General features: G+C 47.8%; 1 protein-coding gene across 1 annotated transcript in view; it reads right to left on the reverse strand.

Moving 5' to 3' along the window:
- The window catches only part of PTEN (phosphatase and tensin homolog), a 53,639-nt gene extending 43,513 nt beyond the window's left edge, over nt 1-10,126 (reverse strand). Inside the window, exon 1 of the mRNA XM_040436833.1 lies at nt 9,460-10,126. Coding sequence (XP_040292767.1) covers nt 9,460-9,538 — 79 coding nt within the window. The 5' untranslated portion in view covers nt 9,539-10,126. The remainder of the gene's footprint in view (nt 1-9,459) is intronic.
- Nucleotides 10,127-22,109: the final 11,983 nt, after the last annotated feature.

The following is a 22,109-nucleotide window of genomic DNA, read 5'->3' on the forward strand; positions in this document are numbered from 1 at the left end:
TTTAAGAAGGCACTTGCACCCCTGTTAGCGCCGCGGCCTTCTCCCAGCTTACCAAGCGCATTGCCATTCATTGTATAGCGGCTGCGCTTAGTACTGCAGTTCAGCCGCATTCACTTCTATGGGGCTGAGCTGCTCCAAGGCCACGTGACCAATGACATGTCATCACTGGCCTTGGGAAAGCAGAGAGAAGGCCGTTACGCTCACAGGAGTGCCGCTGCCTTCTCACACAGCTGATCGGCAGGGGTTCTGCTGTGGGACCCCCACCATTCAGATATTGATGACGTATACTGAGGATAGGTCATTAGTATTTAAAGGAGTATTCCCACCCGAGACAATGGGGGGGCATATCCTTGCATATCCCACCTCTGGGACCCGCACCTACACAGAGAACGGAGCAGGGAAGGTGGTGGCTAGAGGGCCCCAGGTCACCACCAAGTAGTGAATAGGAGTGCTCTTCTCTGGCGCGGTCACTGCTCCCATTCATGTCTATGGAGCAGACGGAAATAGCTGAGCCAGCACTCAGCTATTTTCGGCAGCCCCATAGAAACAAATGGAGGTAGGAAGCACATGTGCAGTGTACCCTCCACAACTTTCAGGGCTCCGTTCTCTGTGTAGGTGCAGGTCCCAGAGGTGGAACCTGCACCCATCAGACTATGGGGGCATATCCTAGCACAGTGGTAGGGAAACTATGACACCGGTGCCAGAGGCAGCACTCAGAGCCCTCTCTGTGGGCACCCTGGAAAAAGTCTATAGTGTACCAATATGCCCTAGACCAGGGATGCTCAACCTGCAGCCCTCCAGCTGTTGTAAAACTACAACTCCCACAATGCCCTGTTGTAGACTGATAGCTGTAGACTGTCCTGGCATGCTGGGAGTTGTAGTTTTGCAACAGCTGTAGGGCCGCAGGTTGAGCTTCCCTGCCCTAGACTATTCTTGCCATTCATCAGCGCAGGGCGCACTATGAACAGCACAGGCAGCGCTCTGAATGCAGGCAGGATATTATAGCTAAATGGTAAAGTACATAGAAGATATACTATATTGGTATTCAGGTTAAATTGTCATCTTGGCACGTTGCGATAAATAAGTGGGTTTTGGGTTCACCATCACTGTCCTAGCATATCCCATCTCTGCGACCTGCACCTACAACGAGAATGGAGCGAGGAAGGTGGTGGCTGGAGGACCCCGGGATTCCCTGGGTCCGGCCACCACCAAGCACTTTCCCAGTAGTCATGAATAGGAGCCCACCGCGCTTGTGCGGCCACTGCTCCCATTCATTTCTATGGGTTTGAAGGAAATAGCCGAGCCAGCACTATTTTTGGCAGCCCCCTAGAAATGAATGGAGGGAGGCTGCACAGTGCACCCTCGACAACTTCCGGGGCTCCGTTCTCAGAGTAGTTTCAGGTCCCATTTCCCCCCTACTATCTGAGATGGGAAAACCCCTTTAAATATTTACATTGTAACGAATCTGCCACTTATGGTATCAGGTTCTGTCCTCTAAGAATTCCTTTAATGGGCAAGGGCTCATGCACCCGACAGTAATCGGCCCAGTAAACACAGCCCATGTGTCGGCAACTACTCCCTGGCCGACTGTGGCTCCCCCGACCTGAAGTGACCACAGTCATTTATGATAGCCTGCTTGTATCTGATCTCGGGGGTACTGCGGTATACTGATATCATCGTGTGAGTACACTGATAGCTCCACAATCAGAGACGGCTGTATCATAAATTACTGTGATACAGTCAGTTCGGGTCAGCAGGGGAGATGCGACCAACACATGCACCATGTTTCCCGGGCCGAGCATGGTTCTTTATATACAAGTAGGTGAATCCAAACAGGAAAGTGTAGAATAAAGCTACTAAAGCACGCAGCAGAATACAGAGGCATTTTTGGTATACCAATGGCTTGCACACAACATAAACTTGCCAGGCCTTTCTAATATATATTTTCTGCTGCCGAGAACATGTACAAAAGGCATTCAAACTGGATGCAGCAGTCCAGTACTGACCACATTCGCCATTTTTTCTGTCTTAGATCAGCAGAGGAGTAGAAACATGAATACTGGAGCGTCAGATGCCTCATCATCTGAAGACCCCCGGACTTATAATCAGGTTCCACTGAAGTGTCCGTCATTTTGACAGAAGGAATAGTTCTTCACGCTGCACTACTCTTCCCTTACAATATCTGGAAATGTGAACAAAGCCATAGATACATAGCAATTTTACATGTATATATCTGTTGGGCCTCATTCACATGTCCGTCAAGTAGATTTGGCACAGAGCAGCCTGGCGGATTCTGTACTTCACCGCCAGATCAGGCAGCTGGACCTCCTGAACAGGGCCTTACCATAAACCATGGGTGTCCTGCAGTTAGCAGCCACTAATAGAAAGCTACCCCACACACATAGCAAGGATCCTCTACAACCTGTCTCCCAATATGCATCAGACAGCTACTCCTACAAACACCAACTACAGAAGGCCATCACCAAAGATTGACATCGCTACCGGCTACATAGTGTAACAGCGGTCCACAGACATCCAAATCTGCAGGACAAGAAACCAGCCATATTTCTGATTTTCTTTACAAGCGGAGGTATTACAATACATTCGCCAGATTGCTCAGCGTAGGGCAGAGCAAAGAGTGGTGAAAAATATGAGGTATTCCTGGAAGGCCATGGAGGCTCCGGCCGCTGGCAATTGCACACCAAGAAAAAAAAAAAATATAGAACATCTCCTATTCTTGTCTGTTCTGCGGACTAAGACCGGCATTGTTACAATGGATCCACAAAGAAAAAAAAAAAATGGATAACATTGCCTGTCCTAGTCTCCAAAACAGACAAGAATTGGACATGTTCTATTTATTGTGAAACCGACTTGCGGACATACGGAGTGAACACTGATCCATTTTTTTTTTTTTTTTTGCAAACCATTGAAATTAATGGTTCCGCATATGGGCCACAAAAAAAAGAAAAACGGAACGGGCACAGACAAAGTACGTTCCTGTGCATGAGCCCAAAGAGTGAGGAACTGGACGCCATGCAGATACCAAGTCAAGCAGGGATGCACTCTATGGAAGTCCTCCCACACATGGCGGTGTCATACAGGGGTACATGGGCACACCCCTAAGAATTGGATTCCATACAGAATTCTCAATTACTTGCTGCATTAGCGGCGCCTGTCACCCATTCGAGGCCACGCAGCTCTGCATACGGCAGGGATGGCCAACCTGAGGCTCTCCAGATGTTGCAAAACTACAACTCCCACCATGCCCAGACTGCCTACAGCTATCAGCCTACAGCAGGGCATGGTGGGAATTGTAGTTTTACAACAGCTGGAGAGCCACAGGTTGGCCATGCCTGGCATACAGCAACTGCTTCAAGTAACCAATCAAACCCCATCAACCGAATCTAGGGGCACACAAGTACAACATTCAGGGTACCGCCACGCAATCAGGTTTCCTAATGCAGCTTTGGAAGTCAAAATAGGAAGCGGATCATAAAAGGGGAAAAAATATAAAGGACTTCTCTTTCAAATCTACTCCTGGTTTTGGCTTCGAAAAAAGCATAAGAAAACCTGACCGTGTGGCGGCACTCCAGTCACACCAAATCTAAAAAGGGAAACTTCTGCCCGACACCACTGGTTCAGGGGCAATGAAGCATGAATGCTTGACCTGACGTCCCATTCATTTTAGAGGTAGGTGGCCCCAATCCTCACGCTTGTGGGGATCCCAGTGGTAGGACCCCACTAACTGAATACCTATCCACTATCCTGTGGACAGAGGATAACTTGCCATTACCAGAAAACCCCTTCAACGCATGAGACCATTTTAAAACTATTCTTTAAAGTGTAACAGCAAAAATTTCATTCTCCCCTAAGTACCTGTGGTTCCTCAGAGGAGGGAATAACTGGGTGACTACCCAGGAACCAGCATGTCAAACAGGCCACTGCTGTGAACCACAGCTCATGGGCCCCATATTTCTGCAATACAAGAGCCAAGGTAAGGTCACAGCCATCTGTATTGGCACATTTTAAACCTGTAGGTTTTCCTGTTGGCAAAATAATTCTCATCACTGATTACCCAATTGCTGTAGACAAGCTGCCCACACACATTCAATAGCTGTCGGGCAAATGGCTGCCCAGACAGCACCTATCCCTCTCAACCACCTCCTACACATGTCCGATCGGTGTGGAGATGGGAGTTTTCCTCTGGCTACAGAATATCTCCATGGAAAACTAAAGGTTCAGAGATGTTAAAATCCACCTGACCCTACTCTCCCAATATCTGCTGTCAGGGGTAGTCGGGACACCCACATACGACTACTTTCACACTCACGTTTTTGGCTTTCCGTTTGAGAGATCTGTTCAGGGCTCTCACAAGCGGTCCGAAACGGATCAGTTTGCATTATAATGCATTCTGAATGGAAGGATCCGCTCAGAATGCATCAGTTCAGCCTCCACTCTGCTTTGCAGCGTTTTGGTGTCCGTCTGACGAAACTGAGCCAAACGGATCTGTCCTGGCACACAATGTAAGTCAATGGGGACAGATCCGTTTTCTTTGACACAATAGAAAACGGATCCAACTTCCATTGACTTCCGTCATGGCTATAGAAGACATAATACAAACGGATCCGTTCATGACGGATGTATAAGGTTGTATTATTGTAACGGATCCGTTTTGCAGATCCATGATGGTCCCGCCCAAAACGCGAGTGTGAAAGTAGCCTAAGGCCTCATGCACAACCAATGACGCCGTGCGCTCCTGCTGTCAGCAGGAATCCCGGCCGGGTTACCACGGACCGCTCTCGGCCGCGGAACACGGCCGTGTGCATGAGGCCTAAAGTGAATGCGGCCAGTGCTTCCGGCAGCACACGAGTGCAAGTGTTAATACAGCCTAATGCCAATGCGAAAGAAGCCTTAGTTGCTGGAGATAAAGAAATTCTACAGACATCACTAGCAACGCTGATCACTTGGTTCCTGGACTTTGACTAGCCTTGTTTTAGGGTACTTTCACACTTGTGGCAGAGGATTCCAGGAGGCAGTTCAGCCGCCGGTACTGCCTGCCGGATCCGGCAATCCGGAGGCAAACAGATGCATTTGTGAGACAGATCCGGATCTGTCTGACAAATGCATCCATGGACTTCAGCACCTGCCCAATTTTAGTGATCGGGGCTCGCAGTAATCCATGCAACATAGAGCAGATTTTCAGTTCAAGCAACTTCTGTACAGAAGCTGCTGCATTTTGAACATACCCCAAGGCCTGTTACAGATGGTTATAATATGACTGCAAGTGCTGAAATCATGGATGTAAACTAAGCTGAATGTAGGGTGGCTTTGCATGGGCAGATTTCTACCCGTTAAAAGCCAATTTACATGCAGCAATTGGGGGTATAAGGACGAAGGACCAGGAATACGGCTGTTCACGCACACAGTTATGATTTGTTGCCAGCACATCCCCTGCTTACATAGGACACTGTTCTGCCAGCAAGCTAGGCTTTTTGGTGCCACATTAAAGAGCAATCACCTGACAAAAGGGCAGGCAAATGGCAGCACCTGCACATGGGCCAACGCTCAGGAATTAGCACTGCTTGATCCCAGTCGTTGGCCAGTGCAGAGTTTGGCCTATCTTAGGTTACATCCACACCAGATCACCACTAGACCCCAATATATTAAATGGGGATCTGGCGGTGAACGGTATAATCCTGCAATGCCGTATCCGGCAGGCTGCTCTCTGCCACAGATGTGAGCATACCCTAAGCTGGCTTTCATAGAAGCATTGTGGATCCAGGTTCTGTGGCCGTATTACAACCACCTGAAAGAAACAATGTGACGTCACTAGTCCTGTGATGGGTAGCCTCCGCCACTCCAGCTATAGCAAAACTACAACTCCCATCATGCCCTGTGGAATCCTTCAAAAGAAACCTGAAAACCCACCTCTTCAGACTAGCCTACAACCAGTGACCCTGCTGCCTCTATACCGCCATGACCAGCTTCACCCTCACCTACTGTGTCCTTCTCCTATACCATGTAGATTGTAAGCCCTCACGGGCAAAGCCCTCTCTCCTTCTGTACCAGTCTGTAGCTAGTCTTGTTTATGATTAGTGCAATTGTCTGTATTATGTATGTATACCTCTTTAATAATAATAATAATGCCCTGATAGTCCATGGCTGTGATGGCTAACCTCCGGCACTCCAGTTATGGTAAAACTACGACTCCCAAGATGGCCCCTGGCTGTTCTCAGAACTCCACAGAAATGAATGGAGCATACTGGGAGTTGTAGTTTCGCCACAGCTGGAGTTCCGAAGGTTAGCAATCACTGCGACTAGACAATCAAAAAAATCTGAAGACTGCAGCCTAATGTCAAGACGTGCACACATCAAGAGTTTCACTTCTGCAAAACTGCAAAGCTCTTGCCTTGGTAATAACTACCTATTGCAGCGTCAGGACTCAATCAAGGGTAATTGTGCATCAAGAGAAAACGGTCCATGCTAATGGTACCACAACAGAAACGTATCCAAAACTGAAAAGTATCCTCCAAGCCAGAGAGAAGCAAAAATGCACGACCTCAAGGTCCTATTGTCCACATTCAAAAGTAGAGATTGCAAATGAAAGCAGAGGTAGCAGACTACACACCTCTGCATCCTGTGCAGAACAGCATCACATGCAAATGGCAGACGACTGGAAGAAATACTATGACGTCACCTCAAGACATCTGCACCCGGCTCCTTCCCTGACAAGTAACACCAGCGGAGAACAGACTGAAATCACGCTGCAGAAAGGCAGTGCCGATATATGCCGAAACATAGAAATAAAAGGGTTTATGATGAGTGCCACAGCAACTAGCTGCAGGGAGTCTGATGCAATCCTACGTGCTACCTTCATTTTAATCTGATCTGTGACTGAGCTCAGGCCTCGGCAACAATGGATGATCCTCAGTCTCTAAACGATCTGGAGGAAGCAACTGATGAGCGAGACAGAGGGGGAAACCGTTCGGAAGAACTCCTTTCTACAAAACGAAGCATAAAAAAAAAACAATATCCTGCAGCTTATTCCACAGGGCAATCCCCAAAGAACTGCCTTATAAGTGCCAGGAGGAACCCACGGATCACTGCATGTCGTCCCTGCCATAGCGAGACCCCAGAGACATCTGCACATACCCAGTGCACAGGGTGAGATGCCCAGACCATCTGCCATGTGATGACCCTATACAATGCTCCACAGACATCAATCTGACAAGCTTCGCCATAAACGCCCCATGTTAAAATGAATGAAATCTGTCACCGCCGACAGGTCTTAGGCTACTTTCACACCGGCGTTTTGGCTTTCCATTTGTGAGATCCGTTCAGGGCTCTCACACGCGGTCCAAAACGGATCAGTTTTGCCCTAATGCATTCTGAATGGAAAAGGATCCGCTCAGAATGCATCAGTTTGCCTCCGATCAGTCTCCATTCCGCTCTGGAGGCGGACACCAAAACACTGCTTGCAGAGTTATGGTGTCTGTCTGACGAAACTGAGCCAAACGGATCCTTTTTGACACACAATGGAAGTCAATGGGCACGGATCCGTTTTCTATGAGACATTAGAAAATGGATCCGTCCTCTATTGACTTTCAATGGTGTTCAAGACGGATCCGTCTTGGCTATGTTAAAGATAATACAAACGGATGCGTTCTGAGCGGATGCAGACGGTTGTATTATCTGAACGGATCCGTCCATAACTGATCAGCACAAAACGAGAGTGTGAAAGTAGCCTTAAATCTATGACCGTGGGCACCGGCCCTTCCACCAGGTCCCCTAATCTCACCCAGATTTAGCAGCGTGATCTATGGTGACGATCAAATAGTTAACTATGCAACTTGCTTAACTTTATAGGCGAGACTTCATAGGCAAGCAATATGATTTTGGCGACTACAAAATGTGTAAGAAACGTAAGAAGTTGTTCTGTTCAAAGCAGAAGCTTTCTATATTATGAGGAATACAGAGTATTTGCCCACCTGTCTGATTATTGGCAAATATCCACAGGCATGTCTACCTTGAGGTTAGGGGTCTGAACAGGGCAGGAATGGGGTCTCCAAACAAAACTGCAAATTTAAATACAATTACACGTAGAGGAGGCCTGGGGCTGACTTCGGACCGCTCCGCCAAAAAACAGCCAAGCACTCGACATAAAAAGGACTAAGCAGAAGACGAAGGGTCCTAACCCACGTGACCGCTGTGGAGGGAGGACACCATCTATCCCAGCTCCCTAATCTATACGTAAAGCCCCATGCACCAGTATGCGGTCCGCAAAACATGGATGTCGGCAGTGTGCATGCCGCCATTTTCTTTCTCCCTTCTGTAGAAATGTCCCACGTCACAGACATACGGAAGCGTATCCACATTAAAAATGAACGGGTCCGCATCTGATCTGCATAAACAAGCGGAACAAAAACACGGCTGTGCGTACGAGGCCTTAACCAAAACTGCGACACATACAATATACCCCATTACCCGTCTACGTCCCTAAAGCCACCCGATCCCTGGGCACAACTGGCAGGCTACAAGAGCGCTACACCGGACTGCCACCCGGACCCAACGCTCTACAACTCTCTTCGGCGTCCACCAACACGCTAAGGGTATATTCGCAAAAAGACAAACGGTCCATATTCAACTGCTGGTTTGTTTTTCACGGATGAAAAAACACCGCTTTGAACTTTATGGATGCTGCTGGTGCGTGAAAACGGACAACAGGATATGTCCAATTTTCTACAACACCATAGACTGCAACGGTTCTGAAAACAGCCGTGCGGCAATCGGTCACACGTCCGATTTTAACTGTTGTGAGGTCATTTATCAAATTCAAATACCATATGAACATGTCAGCCTCTGACACCCCCTTCCCCCGCTCTGACAACCATACAGTCCCAACATGGATACAACTTGTCAGCCTTCAGAACAAATGAGCGCAGCCTACGAGGGGGCACGGTGCTCGCCCCAGCGTCACAGCTTCTGTTTCTAAAGGTTTCATTCCCACCCCCAACTCAAACTGAGTCTTTTAATTCTGCAGCTTCCTGGCTCAGCAAACAGCAATATAAAGCACAGCACCAAAGTAGTCCAAAACCACCCAATGACTGATAATACTGCGCTAGAATAAGTGCACATGGATGTGATCACAGCCGGGCCGGCGTGGCCCCCACAGCTAGTGTCCCCCGTTATCAGCCACCATAGGGACCTTCAATGGGATGACTGAGAGGCAGTGCCAAAAACTGTGTGACCCATCTCCACACATGCATGACACCCCCGCAGCCACAAAGGCCTCCAACTCTGCAGAAATAAGGGGGCACTCTCCCAGGGCCCTCCATGATCGTGGGAGCCACAAAGCATCTGCAAAGCGATCATGCCACCCCTCCCCTCCTCCATCCAGATGCCCCCCATCTGCGTGCAGACCAGGAATGGAGATGATGGGGGTAGTAGTGAAATGGATACAGGTCAAGTCCAAGTCGAATCCATCCTCCTGGTATCGCCTTTTGTTCCTGCTGACGAACTCCTTGATGATGGCAGTCATGTCGGGGAGCCTGGGGGTGGGGAAGAAGGAGGAGAGGGGGGCCGAGAGGTGCTGCTGGTGGGGGGCAGCAGCGGCCCCGGCTCCGTGGTCTGCCTCCTCTCCCCGGCCGTTTAGGTCCCCTCTCCGCCCCCTTCTCCTCCTCCTGCTGCTGCTCCGGGGGCTGCCGGGGGAGGCCAGAGTATGGCCGGAGGGACGGCACGACAAGTACCGTAGGGGGGATGCGGCCTACTTCCTCACAGCGGTTCCAAGTATAAAGCCCCGGGGGTCTCCGGCCGTTCTGGGTACACAAGTCCTTCCCGGCTCTCCCCTCCACCCTAGCCCGGCTCGGTGTCGTGATCCAGAGGGGAAAGCTGGGCGTCCGGTGCGCCGCGCCGTATTTCCGTTACTCGCTCGATTCCCGTAGCAGCTCTCCAGATGTTCACACAGCCGGTGCAAGATGGCCCGGTGTGGTCGGTGCAGGAGCCCGCCTGCCGCGTCTCATGTCTTCTCCTCCACCACCGCTGCTGCTGCTGCACGCTCAAGCACCCATCATGGCTTCCCCTGCGAGAGTCAACGAACGAGCGACGACGCGTATCCCTCCGCGGCCCGCTACTCGAATCACTCCGCCTTCGCACGATATAGTTCACCGCGCCACATCATCCGTCAGCGGATTTTTTTTATTTTTTTTTCCTTCTCAAGCCGTTCTCATAAGGTGACAGCCGTGGCTGGTATTAACACACAGCGGCTCCATCGTACCTTCATAATAAATAAATAAAAAAAATGGGACGACCAGGGTTCCGTTGGTAGAAGTGGAAGGATTCCACGTTTGCGGCGGAAGGATATTTTCGTAGTTTTAATCGCTGGGACTATTTTCTTTTTCCTTGAGGAGGGGGAGTCACGTGGTCCATAAGTGGGGAACTTTTGCAAAATGTCATTTTTTTTCTGCACTTCATTTCCCTCTCTTCCTCTTGCATGTAGAAAAAAAAAAGTGAGAGGCCTTTTTTTTCTGTTAAGCTTTGGGGGAGGGGGGGAGGCTTTCTGCAAAGATTTCTTCTTGAAGTAAAAAGTGAGATATTTCTGCAGTCTTTGTACATTTTTACCTCATAAAATGAGAGAATCAGTTTTATAAAGTTATATCGATCGTTATAGTATTTAGCTTCTCCTTGAAAGGATACAAATATATGAATTAATCAGCAAAATATCTCTATACGTTTAATTGCTGGAATTCATTTCCCGGCAGGATTTTCCTGATCAGGGCTCAAGCAGACGACCGTGATCTGCACGCCATGCGCAATTTTCAGGCAGAAAAACCGTAACAAAGTGAGTTAAACAAATCTCATGTACACATTGCATAGTTTTTACCTGCAGAAATTGACGTGTGGATTTTATGATTCTCCGAATGTCAAGTGTGCGCGATTCCGCACCTTATATGTAGTGCTTCTCCCCATTAAATTAGCAATAAAAGCCGCATTACAAAAACGCATTAGGTGCAGCTTTTTATTCTGTTTTGTTGCATATTTTCTGCATAGAAATACACAACATGTGCAGGTAGTTTGATATATTCTTCCCATACACAGAAAGATATATTTTTTTAAATGCACATTTATCACTCCACTGGATACATATCGCTCGTGCACCTTGGACGCTCGCACACCTAGGACACATATCGCTCGTGCACCTTGGACACTCGAACACCTAGGACACATATCGCTCGTGCACCTTGGACGCTCGCACACCTAGGACACATATCGCTCGTGCACCTTGGACACTCGAACACCTAGGACACATATCGCTCGTGCACCTTGGACACTCGAACACCTAGGACACATATCGCTCGTGCACCTTGGACACTCAGACACCTAGGACACATATCGCTCGTGCACCTTGGACACATATTGCTCGTGCACCTTGGACACATATCGCTCGTGCACCTTGGACACTCGAACACCTAGGACACATATCGCTCGTGCACCTTGGACACATATCGCTCGTGCACCTTGGACACTCGAACACCTAGGACACATATCGCTCGTGCACCTTGGACACTCGAACACCTAGGACACATATCGCTCGTGCACCTTGGACACATATCGCTCGTGCACCTTGGACACTCGAACACCTAGTACACATATCGCTCGTGCACCTTGGACACTCGAACACCTAGGACACATATCGCTCGTGCACCTTGGACACTCGCACACCTTGGACACATACCGCTCGTGCACCTTGGACGCTCGCACACCTTGGACACATATCGCTCGTGCACCTTGGACGCATGCCAATTGCACACCTTGGACACATGTGCACCTTGGACACATGCCACTTGCGGACCTTGGACGCATGCCGCTTGCACACCTTGGACACATGCCACTTGTGCGCCTTGGACGCATGTTGCTTGTGCACCTTGGACACATACCACTTGCATGCACAGCTTGGACGCATGCCGGTTGCGCACCTTGGGCACACACGCTCCTTGGACACATGACACTCACATACCTTGGACACATGCTCGCATACCTTGAACGAATGCTGCTTGGCCATATGCTACTCGCATACCTTGGACACATGCCGCTCGCGCACCTTGGATGTATGCTGCTCACATGAGTACACATAAAGTACACTTATCACTCACAGCACATGTGACACAGAAGCATTATTCATGCACCACTTATACGCTGGACACATGCTGTCAGGGGCGGACTGGCCATAGACCCTACAGGGAAACTTCTCAGTGGGCCGACGCCTGGGGGGGCGCCAGCCATGGTAAGTAATGATCTAATGTTCCCCTCCTGAATTGCCATCCTAAAGCAACTGGAGTAGGAGGACAAAACATGACAGCTGGTGCTGGCCACTATAGAGGGGAAGTTTTCGGAAAGGAGCTGCTGGGGCGGTATTTTGTGATGCACTGAGGTATTTGGCTCTGCTGGGGTGACATAATGTGTCTGAATAAGGTATTGCTGCCCCCCACCCTACTTGTGTTGGCTCTCTTCTGTCAATTCGGACCCAACTACAAAATGGGGCCACTTTGAGTGTCCAATCCGCCCGTGCATGACGTACATGTGCAGCTCATCCATAGGGTACATGTCCGTGATTGTCTGAGTGGCATTTCCTGCACGTCAAACCCAAACCAGGAAGGACAGGCCAGCGGGGACCCGGTAGGCATCAGAACAGAAGCAGCGGGGGACTGGTGGGGTTGAGTATTGATTATTTTATTTTCTTAAAGAGGACCTGTCACCGCTCCTGACATGTCTGTTTCAATAGCTTCATGCATTCCCCATGTAATAACAATTCTGGAGCATCTATTCTTATGTCTCTATGTTATGCCATTCCTTTATTATTTGCACTAGAAATTATGAATGAATTGCTAGCAGTCTGCAGTAAGGGCACAGAGGGGAGGTTACCAGTTTGGGGGGTGTACCTGCACAGTCTGACAACGGCAGCACTGATTGGATAGAGTCAGACTGTGCAGGTACACCCCCCCCCCCCCAACTGGTTACCCCCCCTCTGTACCCTTACTGAAGGCTAATAGCAATTTATTCATAAGCAGTAATGGTCAGTTCGCAATGTTCGCCAACGAACACATGCGGGCTGCCATCTTGACTCACCCGTCCTGCGATGCACAGGTAAGTCCTTTCCGGGAGCCGGTCTGAAATCAAATGCGGTCACCGGGAGCAGGCAGTTCCGAGAACAGCCCGATGAAGGCCCCCGGCGGCTGTTCTCGGAACTGCCTGCTCCCGGTGACCGCATTTGATTTCAGACAGGCTCCAGAAACAGGCACAGGTAAGGGCTTACCTGTACATCGTAGGACCATAACTTCTATTAGAAATAATAAAGGAACGGTACAACATACAGACACGAATAGATGTTCCAGAATTGTTATTACATGGGGAATGCATTAAGCTATTAAAACAGGAATGTCAGGAGCGGTGACAGGTCCTCTTTAAACCACTCTGAGCACTACAAGTTAAATTTATACCCCTCTGGACACCCCCTTTAAGCCACACCCCCTCCACCTATCACTAATTGACAGCAATTTTAGACAAGGTTTATAATGAAAATAATGTATCAATTATAAAGCAAAATGACTGAGGTGGATATACATGGCTGTAATGACTGTGCTCATTTTGCCAATAGCCAATCAGATCCAGCTTTTATTTTTCAAGCAAATTACTAAATCAATGATATAATTTGGGGACCCTCTGCTCTGCCGTCTCTATATATGTTTTTACATAGGGCCCATAACAAATACTGCTCCTGTCAGCCCTCCTTGCTAGCACACCTCATGTTTCACCTTATATTACGGAAAAAGGATGCAGGTCATCACAAGTTGTTGTCCAAGATTTTGCTATTGATGGTATCAGTATCAGTCCCGGGACCCCTTCTGATCAGCTGTTTGAAGAGGCAGCAGCTCAGTCCCATTCAAGTGAATAGACCTGGGCTGCAATACCAAGCACAGCCACTATACAATGTACGGCGCTGTGCTTGGTAAGCTGTGAGGAGGCAGCAGCGATCACTGGATCTCCGCGGCTTCTTCAAATATCTGATCGGTGGGGGTGCCAGGAGTGGGACCCCCACCAATCAGATACTGATGACCTATCCTAACAATACCCTCTAAAATCCTGTGGTGGCCATTGTCAAATATGTGTGTACAGAGGCACAGCTTGAAGATCTTTGGCCTCAAATTCAGCATCTGGACCCCCACTTACCATGTGTCTGGACTGGTGTCTTTATATGTGGTCTTTGGCAGGAGGCTCATCTCACCAAGAACAAAAGGACTGGGCTCCTTTCCCCTGACATTTAACACCGAGGGAGATTTGTAAGGTTCCCCGGGCTTGGCCAACATACATCTTGTACGGTCATCTCTAGATTTTAACAGGGCCTCTAATCGTATGGGCCTTTCACAATGCGGAATCTTTTCCTCTATATGGGGATAAATGATCACTACTGTGATCGCTCATCCCCATACAGAGTCACTATTTGTTGGCAGCACATCCTTGTTTACACAGGTCTCTCTCAAATGATTTTAGGTGGTGCATGAAGTATGGCGATCATCTTATGAATGAACATTTGCTCATTCACTGGTTGATTAGCAGCACCATTACCTATTCACCCCATGCTCTGCCTGTGTAAAAGGGCCCTTATAGGTCAGCAGATATCAGACACTGGCTTTGCCACTGATTGTAAAGCACAAGACAAGGACTTTAGGCTGCGATCACACCAGCATTTTGGAATCCATCAGAGGAACAGCCTGCTGCATAGCAGGATAAGGCTAGGAAACGCTGGATCTCCATTCACTATAATCCAGCATAGCTGGATAATGTCGGGAACCTCCAGATTCCTATTGCCTACAATGGGATCCAGCGGTGATCCAGCTGATTACGGCATAATGCCAGCTTTCGGGCCAGACAAAAAGCCTTTCATGCACGACTTTTTGTCTGGTCAGAAGCTGGCATCATGCCAGAAAGCAGCCAGATCCTGGTTGGGTCCCATTGTAGTCAGGCTCGGACTGGCCCACCGGGTAGGCGGGGGATTCCTCGGTAGGCCCCCAGTCTCCTGCGCCCGAGAGAAGATGTAGGAGTAATTATTTCTCCTTTCTCAGCAGAGATAATTATTGTAACCACTAGGTGGCAGTATCTCACAGTGATGCAGCCTCCTGCTGGTGTACATTGTACAGGAGCCCCGCAGTATCCTCTAGACTTCTGGGGCTGCTGGCTATGAAGGAGGAGACGAGGTGTCTGCCTCCTCCTGCCAGAAAACTGTGGCTGCTGGAACGAAGGACTCCTCTGCGGTGCTGGGCTGATTTCTCAGGTGTGTGACAGTAGTGAGCTGTAGGAGACTGTAAGGGGGAAATAGGGGATTTGTTTATAGTAGACTCAGATCTGTGTATGTGTGCTGCCCTCTGCAGAGTTCAGAGTGGCATTGGGGGGACTCTGCCCTAGGTCCCCCCTCCAATGCCTCTGCTTTAGGTGCAGCCCCATAAGCGCCCCAGCTCCAGATGCCCCCACTCTAAATGCACCCCTAATATTGCCTCTTCTCCAGTTACCCCTGCTCCAGGATCCCCACTATTACCCTGCCTCAGGTGACCCTAATGCCTCTGCTTTAGGTGCACCCCAATAAATACCCCAGCTTCAGATGCCCCCCAATGCCCCCACTCTAAATGCACCCCTAATATTGCCTCTTCTCCAGTTGCCCCCAATACCCCTGCAGCTGCTCCAGGATCACCACTATTACCCTGCCTCAGGCGACCCTAATGCCTCTGCTTTAGGTGCACCCCAATAAATACCCCAGCTTCAGATGCCCCCACTCTAAATGCACCACTAATATTGCCTCTTCTCCAGTTACCCCTGCCTCAGGTTCCCCACTATTACCCTACCTCAGGTGACCCTAATGCCTCTGTTTCAGTTATGACCCTCCGTTTGTGCCCTTGGTCACGTTGCTCCTCTAGCACCTTTGCTTGGGCTTTGTTAAAGGTTGCATGCAAAGGGGGTTGGACTTATGCCCGAAAAATTCTGCACAGTGCGTCATATTCTACAGTATTGACACGGATGGTTTACATAGTGGTAGTGATGATATTCCGTATTTACAGGCATCACTGCTGCCTTGTAAAGAGATACTGGTGATGGAGGATTTAAAGGGGTTGTCCAGGTTTTCAAGTTATCCTCTCCACACCATAGGGCATAACTATATGATTAGTGGGGTCCAATTCTGCGACCCCCACTGATCCCAGGAATGGGTCCTGTTCCGCCTTTTTGATGGTGTGGCAGGCCACACATATGCCCTGCTGCTCCATTCATTCTCTTTGGGACCGCTGGAAATAGCCAGCGCTGTACTCTGCCATCTCCAGAGACCCCATAGAGAATGGATGGAGAGGCAGGGCGTATGCTCAAGAAGCTGAACCCGGACATACCCTTTTTTTCACACAGAAAGCCCCCCTGAGGCTAGCATCGGAGCATCTCATGCTCCGATGCGCTCCCGTGCCCTGCGCTAAATCGCGCAGGGCACAGGCTTTTTTGTTTTCAATAACACACTGCCGGGCGGTAACTTCCGCCCGGCAGTGTGTTCGGTGACGTCACCGGCTCTGAGGGGCGGGCTTTAGCTCTGCCCTAGCCGTTTTACTACTGTTCCTGTCAGCCCCATGGAGAGCCCCGGTACGTCACCGGAACTCCTAAAAATGCCATTGCCCTGTGCAATTTAGCGCAGGTTTGGGTAATTAGACTTGTTTGGCTTTCAGTGTTAATAGCATACATTTGCCCATACCCTGATAGGGTCCATTAGGGAATTTTGGTATATATTTTAGTTTGACACATATTTTGGGCCAGATTTTTTATTTTTATAAAAAAAAAAATTTTTACACCCAAAGAAAACCTTTTAAGGATTGTGAATGTGAAAAGGTTAAACAGCTATGACACGACAGGTGATAAGTGTCTAATTGGTGGGGGTCTGACTGCTGGGACCCCCATGATCAAGTGATCGTGGTCTTAAAGGGGTTGTCTCACTTCAGTAAGTCGGATTTATCATGTAGAGTTTGTGCAGGTTTTCAACTTATCCCCTCCACACCATAGGGCATAACTATATGATTTGTGGGGTCTGATTCTGCGACCCCCACTGATCCCAGGATCGGGTCTTGTTCCCCCTTTTTATGGTGTGACAGGCCACACATACGCCCTGCTACTCCATTCATTCTCTTTGGAACCGCTGGAAATAGCCAGCGCTGTACTCCACCATCTCTGGAGACCCCATAGAGAATGGATGGAGAGGCAGGGCGTATGCTCAAGAAGGGGGACAAGTGGGGGCTCCAGCGTTCAGACCCCCACGGTATTGTGATTGTCCATATTGCTTCCTTTTCTGTCTGGATTCATTTTTTCCATCACATTATACACTGCTCATTTCCATGGTTACGACCACCCTGCAATCCAGCAGTGGTGAAGTGAGACAACCCCTTTAAGACCCTTGTGTACATAGATTGGCGGTAATGTAATTGAATGTCTCAGGACCCCTTTTTTCATGATCAGTGGGTGTTCCAGCAGTCAGACCCCAGCAATCTGATATTTATCACCTATCCTGTAGATAGGCAATAGGTCATTATGGTAGGACAATTATAATGTAGATTAAGTACAATCTGAGGAGGTTAAGATTTGATAAATTTAATGCCAGACATTTATGCTTAAAGAGGTTTTCTCACTTCAGTAAATGGCATTTATCATGTAGAGAAAGTTAATATAAGGCACTTACTAATGTATTGTGATACTCCATATTGCCTCCTTTCCATCACATTATACACAGCACGTATCCGTGGTTATTACCACTGTGTAATCCAGCAGTGGTGGCCGTGCTTACACACTATAGGGAAAGGCTGGAAGTGTGCACAGGCCAACACCTTTACCTATAGTGTGCAAGCACGGCCACCGCTGCTGGATTGCAGAGTGGTCAAAACCATGGATTTGTGCTGTGTATAATGTGATGGAAAAAAAACAATATGGAGAATCAGAATATATTAGTAAGTGCCTTGTTTTAACTTTCTCTACATAATAAATGTCAATTGCTGAAGGGAGACAACCCCTTTAAGTGTGCTACACTTGATAGGATTAGGCAAAAATGTCTTGGTGCGTGCATTGCGTGTTTCCTATGTGTAATAGGAACTGCATGTGTCTTGTTTCTGACTGACTTAAGAGCAGGATATCCATATACAGTACAGACCAAAAGTTTGGATACACCTTCTCATTCAAAGAGTTTTCTTTATTTTCATGACTATGAAAATTGTAGATTCACACTGAAGGCATCAAAACTATGAATTAACACATGTGGAATTATATACATAACAAACAAGTGTGAAACAACTGAAAATATGTCATATTCTAGTTTCTTCAAAGTAGCCACCTTTTGCTTTGATTACTGCTTTGCACACTCTTGGCATTCTCTTGATGAGCTTCAAGAGGTAGTCCCCTGAAATGGTTTTCACTTCACATGTGTGCCCTGTCAGGTTTAATAAGTGGGATTTCTTGCCTTATAAATGGGGTTGGGACCATCAGTTGCGTTGAGGAGAAGTCAGGTGGATACACAGCTGATAGTCCTACTGAATAGACTGTTAGAATTTGTATTATGGCAAGAAAAAAGCAGCTAAGTAAAGAAAAACGAGTGGCCATCATTACTTTAAGAAATGAAGGTCAGTCAGTCAGCCGAAAAATTGGGAAAACTTTGAAAGTAAGGGCTATTTGACCATGAAGGAGAGTGATGGGGTGCTGCGCCAGATGACCTGGCCTCCACAGTCACCGGACCTGAACCCAATCGAGATGGTTTGGGATGAGCTGGACCGCAGAGTGAAGGCAAAAGGGCCAACAAGTGCTAAGCATCTCTGGGAACTCCTTCAAGACTGTTGGAATACCATTTCAGGTGACTACCTCTTGAAGCTCATCAAGAGAATGCCAAGAGTGTGCAAAGCAGTAATCAAAGCAAAAGGTGGCTACTTTGAAGAACCTAGAATATGACATATTTTTAGTTGTTTAACACTTGTTTGTTATGTATATAATTCCACATGTGTTAATTCATAGTTTTGATGCCTTCATAGTCATGAAAATATAGAAAACTCTTTTGGTCTGTACTGTATGTGTAAGGCTACTTTCACACTTGCTGTAGCAGGGTCCGGCAGGCTATTACAGTGGGGGAACAGCCTGCCAGATCCGTGCTTACCCTAGCCCACCGTGCCGCCGGTGGTTCGCTCTGGCCCTTTTTACTATAATGGGGGCGGGCCGGAGGTCCGGTCGCAGCACAGAAAACATGCCGAGAGGCAGCCGGACAAAAACTACAACGGACTTCCGGCGGCACGGTGGGCTAGCGTTTGCACGGATGCGGCAGGCTGTTCCCCCGCCGGACCCTGCTACTGCAAGTGTAAACGTAGCCTAAATTCTGCCATATGTATGTTTGTGCATTTTGCTGTGAGTGTCTACCATCATACGCCATCTTTAATATTTCTGTTATCACTGTAAGGGATCATAAACACGATTGTTGGATGTTTTGTAGTCTGCAAATTGCGGAAAATGCCAAAAATAATAGGTCATGTTCTAACATTTTACGTAACGGCCATGCGGACATACAGACACGGAATGCGCATGGAGTCATTTCCGTTTTTTGCGGCCACATTGAAGTGAATGGTTTCACATAGAGGCCACGAAAAAAAATAATAATGGTACGGACACAGAAAAAAAAATACGTTTGTGTGTAGGAGCCCTTAATAGGGTTGCCACCCATACGGGAATGACCCGGACAGTCTGGGTTTGTAATCCTGTGCCCGGGTACAAGTGCAATTGAGCTGGGGCGTGGTATGGTTCCGCGGACGCCAAATTATGCAGTGGGTCCGGATATGGGTATAGAAGTCTATAGTTTTTGTTTGTGACGCCAATTGCAGAGTGCGCAGGGTACTGTTGCAGGGCCCTTTAAGATGTTGTAACTCACGTAGCAGGTTAGGAATGCCAGAGTGGTGTAATGTCTCTGTGTGATAGTGGCAATAGTGTCAATGGTGTCTCCTACCTGGGTACGGCTGGACTCCTGGATCCGGGGCTCACTTGCAATAAAATGAGTGTGTTGCTAGTAGGAGTAATTGAGGGATTTGCAGCAATAATTCAGATCCAGACTTGGAATAAAGTTCAAACTGGTCTTTACTTGATGCAGCTTTTATCCATGGAAGATACAGCAATAGTCTGAAGTCCCAGCAGGTATTGGTAATGTGTGGCAGGAATCTATCTTCTTCTTCTATCATGTGCCTGGAGCTCTTTTGCAGGATAAGTCGTCTGCTTGTGGTTCTGTAATGTGGCAGGAATCTATATCTTCTGAACTATCTGTCTTCTGCTGTATTGGGGACTGACTAGCTGAGGAGGAATTTGGCTTCTCCTGGTCTCTGGACGGTACTCACAGTTGTGCTCACAGGGTATGGTTCTTCCTGGAATACTGGAGGTGGCTGCTTGCTTCTCACCAGCTGAGGCTGAAGGGCTCAGACTGGGAATGATGATCTTTAGTCTCAGCCGAGACAAGATCCTGGCTTGGATCCCTAGAATTGGGAGCTCCTACTTGCACAGCCTTCCCCTAGCCGGGGTGGTTGGCACACTGACTCAACTTTCTTCCCCACCCATGAGGCAGGATGTGGGAACATTCCACACCTCCTTAAAGATGGGGAAGCTAAACTGGAATGTACTATTCCAGTCTAGAAATACTAAACCAAGTCCCTGCAAAACATTGCTGCCACCTGCTGGTAAACATAGAAATTACAGCAAATACATTTAACAAGGGTTTCAATGCACATTTGTGAGAATATTAGATAAAGTCATATTAGATGACCGTACAAATACACTGAACGGGTTGTAGCGGGGTAAAAGAGTTTAGTAACATAACTCTGGGATGTTACATAAGCCTTTCTCAGACTCGGGCACAGGATTCATTTCAAACTGCAGTGAAGACTGTCTGACTTGCTCGCTCACGGTCCTGACAGCTGGCGGCGAGTGAGCGGCGGCGAGCTGTGAGCGGCCGACACTCCTGGAACGGCTCGAACCTGAAAAGGACAAGGCCGCCGGTTGGGATAGATTGGAAGCCGGAGAGCTGGGGGCTGCACAGCGGGTGGTCTGGAGCAGGAGCACGAAGACGCTGCTGAAGGAGAGCAGCAAACCCTCGCCCCACAGCATGGCGGCTGTGCCGGGACTGAGCCGCTCTCACTCCCAGATCAGGCCGAATAACAATGAGCTATATAGAGTGGTTGTGCACACCTCATTTGGAAGAATTCATGTGTCGTTTATTTAAAACAAATTGCTGGTATATAGTAACAGTTTTATTTAATAAAAAAATAAAATAAAAGTGGAAAAGTAAAAATATAACAACCAGTGGATGAATTAGTTGTTATATTTTTAACCTTTGCAGCTGCATTGCGGACTATATAGCTATTGGAGCAATTTCCCTTCAGGTGGAATCCTCTTTTTTTTCCTTGTACAGGTGGAACTCTTTTTATTTTTACTTTAGGTGGAAGTACTCTCTTTTTTTAGGTGGAAAAATTGTCTACTTAGGTGGAATTATCTCACACCTTAATACAAGGTTCCTTTCCAACACAACCACTATACCTTCAGTAGGTGGACATATTTTTTCCATAATAACTTCTTTCACATTATTGTTTTTTTAATAGGTGGAGTTATTTTATTTCTATGTATTCACTTTAATATAAGTATCTGTATTGTGGATAGATTTTATTATCGTCCTTCTCAGCCCCGTGGTGGATGAAATATTGATTTCTACTGATATCAGCATCAATACTATACTGATCTATCTGATGAATGTTGACATATGATTTCTACTTTGTTTGAATTGAGCCATATAGCTACTTGAAGACAATCTGGGATAATCATTACGGAGACCCTAACATTTATGGTCCACCTGACCTAGGTCTACGCAGTTGAATATCTCTGAGATTTCCACTTTTATTTAATTTTATTTTTATTTAATTTTATTAAATGAAACTGTTCCAGCAATTTGTTTTAAATAAACGACACATGAATTCTTCCAAATGAGGTGTGCACAACCACTCTATATACAGTCGTGGCCAAAAGTTTTGAGAATG

Source organism: Bufo bufo, chromosome 6, assembly GCF_905171765.1.
Source record: "Bufo bufo chromosome 6, aBufBuf1.1, whole genome shotgun sequence".
NCBI classification, from domain to species: Eukaryota; Metazoa; Chordata; class Amphibia; order Anura; family Bufonidae; genus Bufo; species Bufo bufo.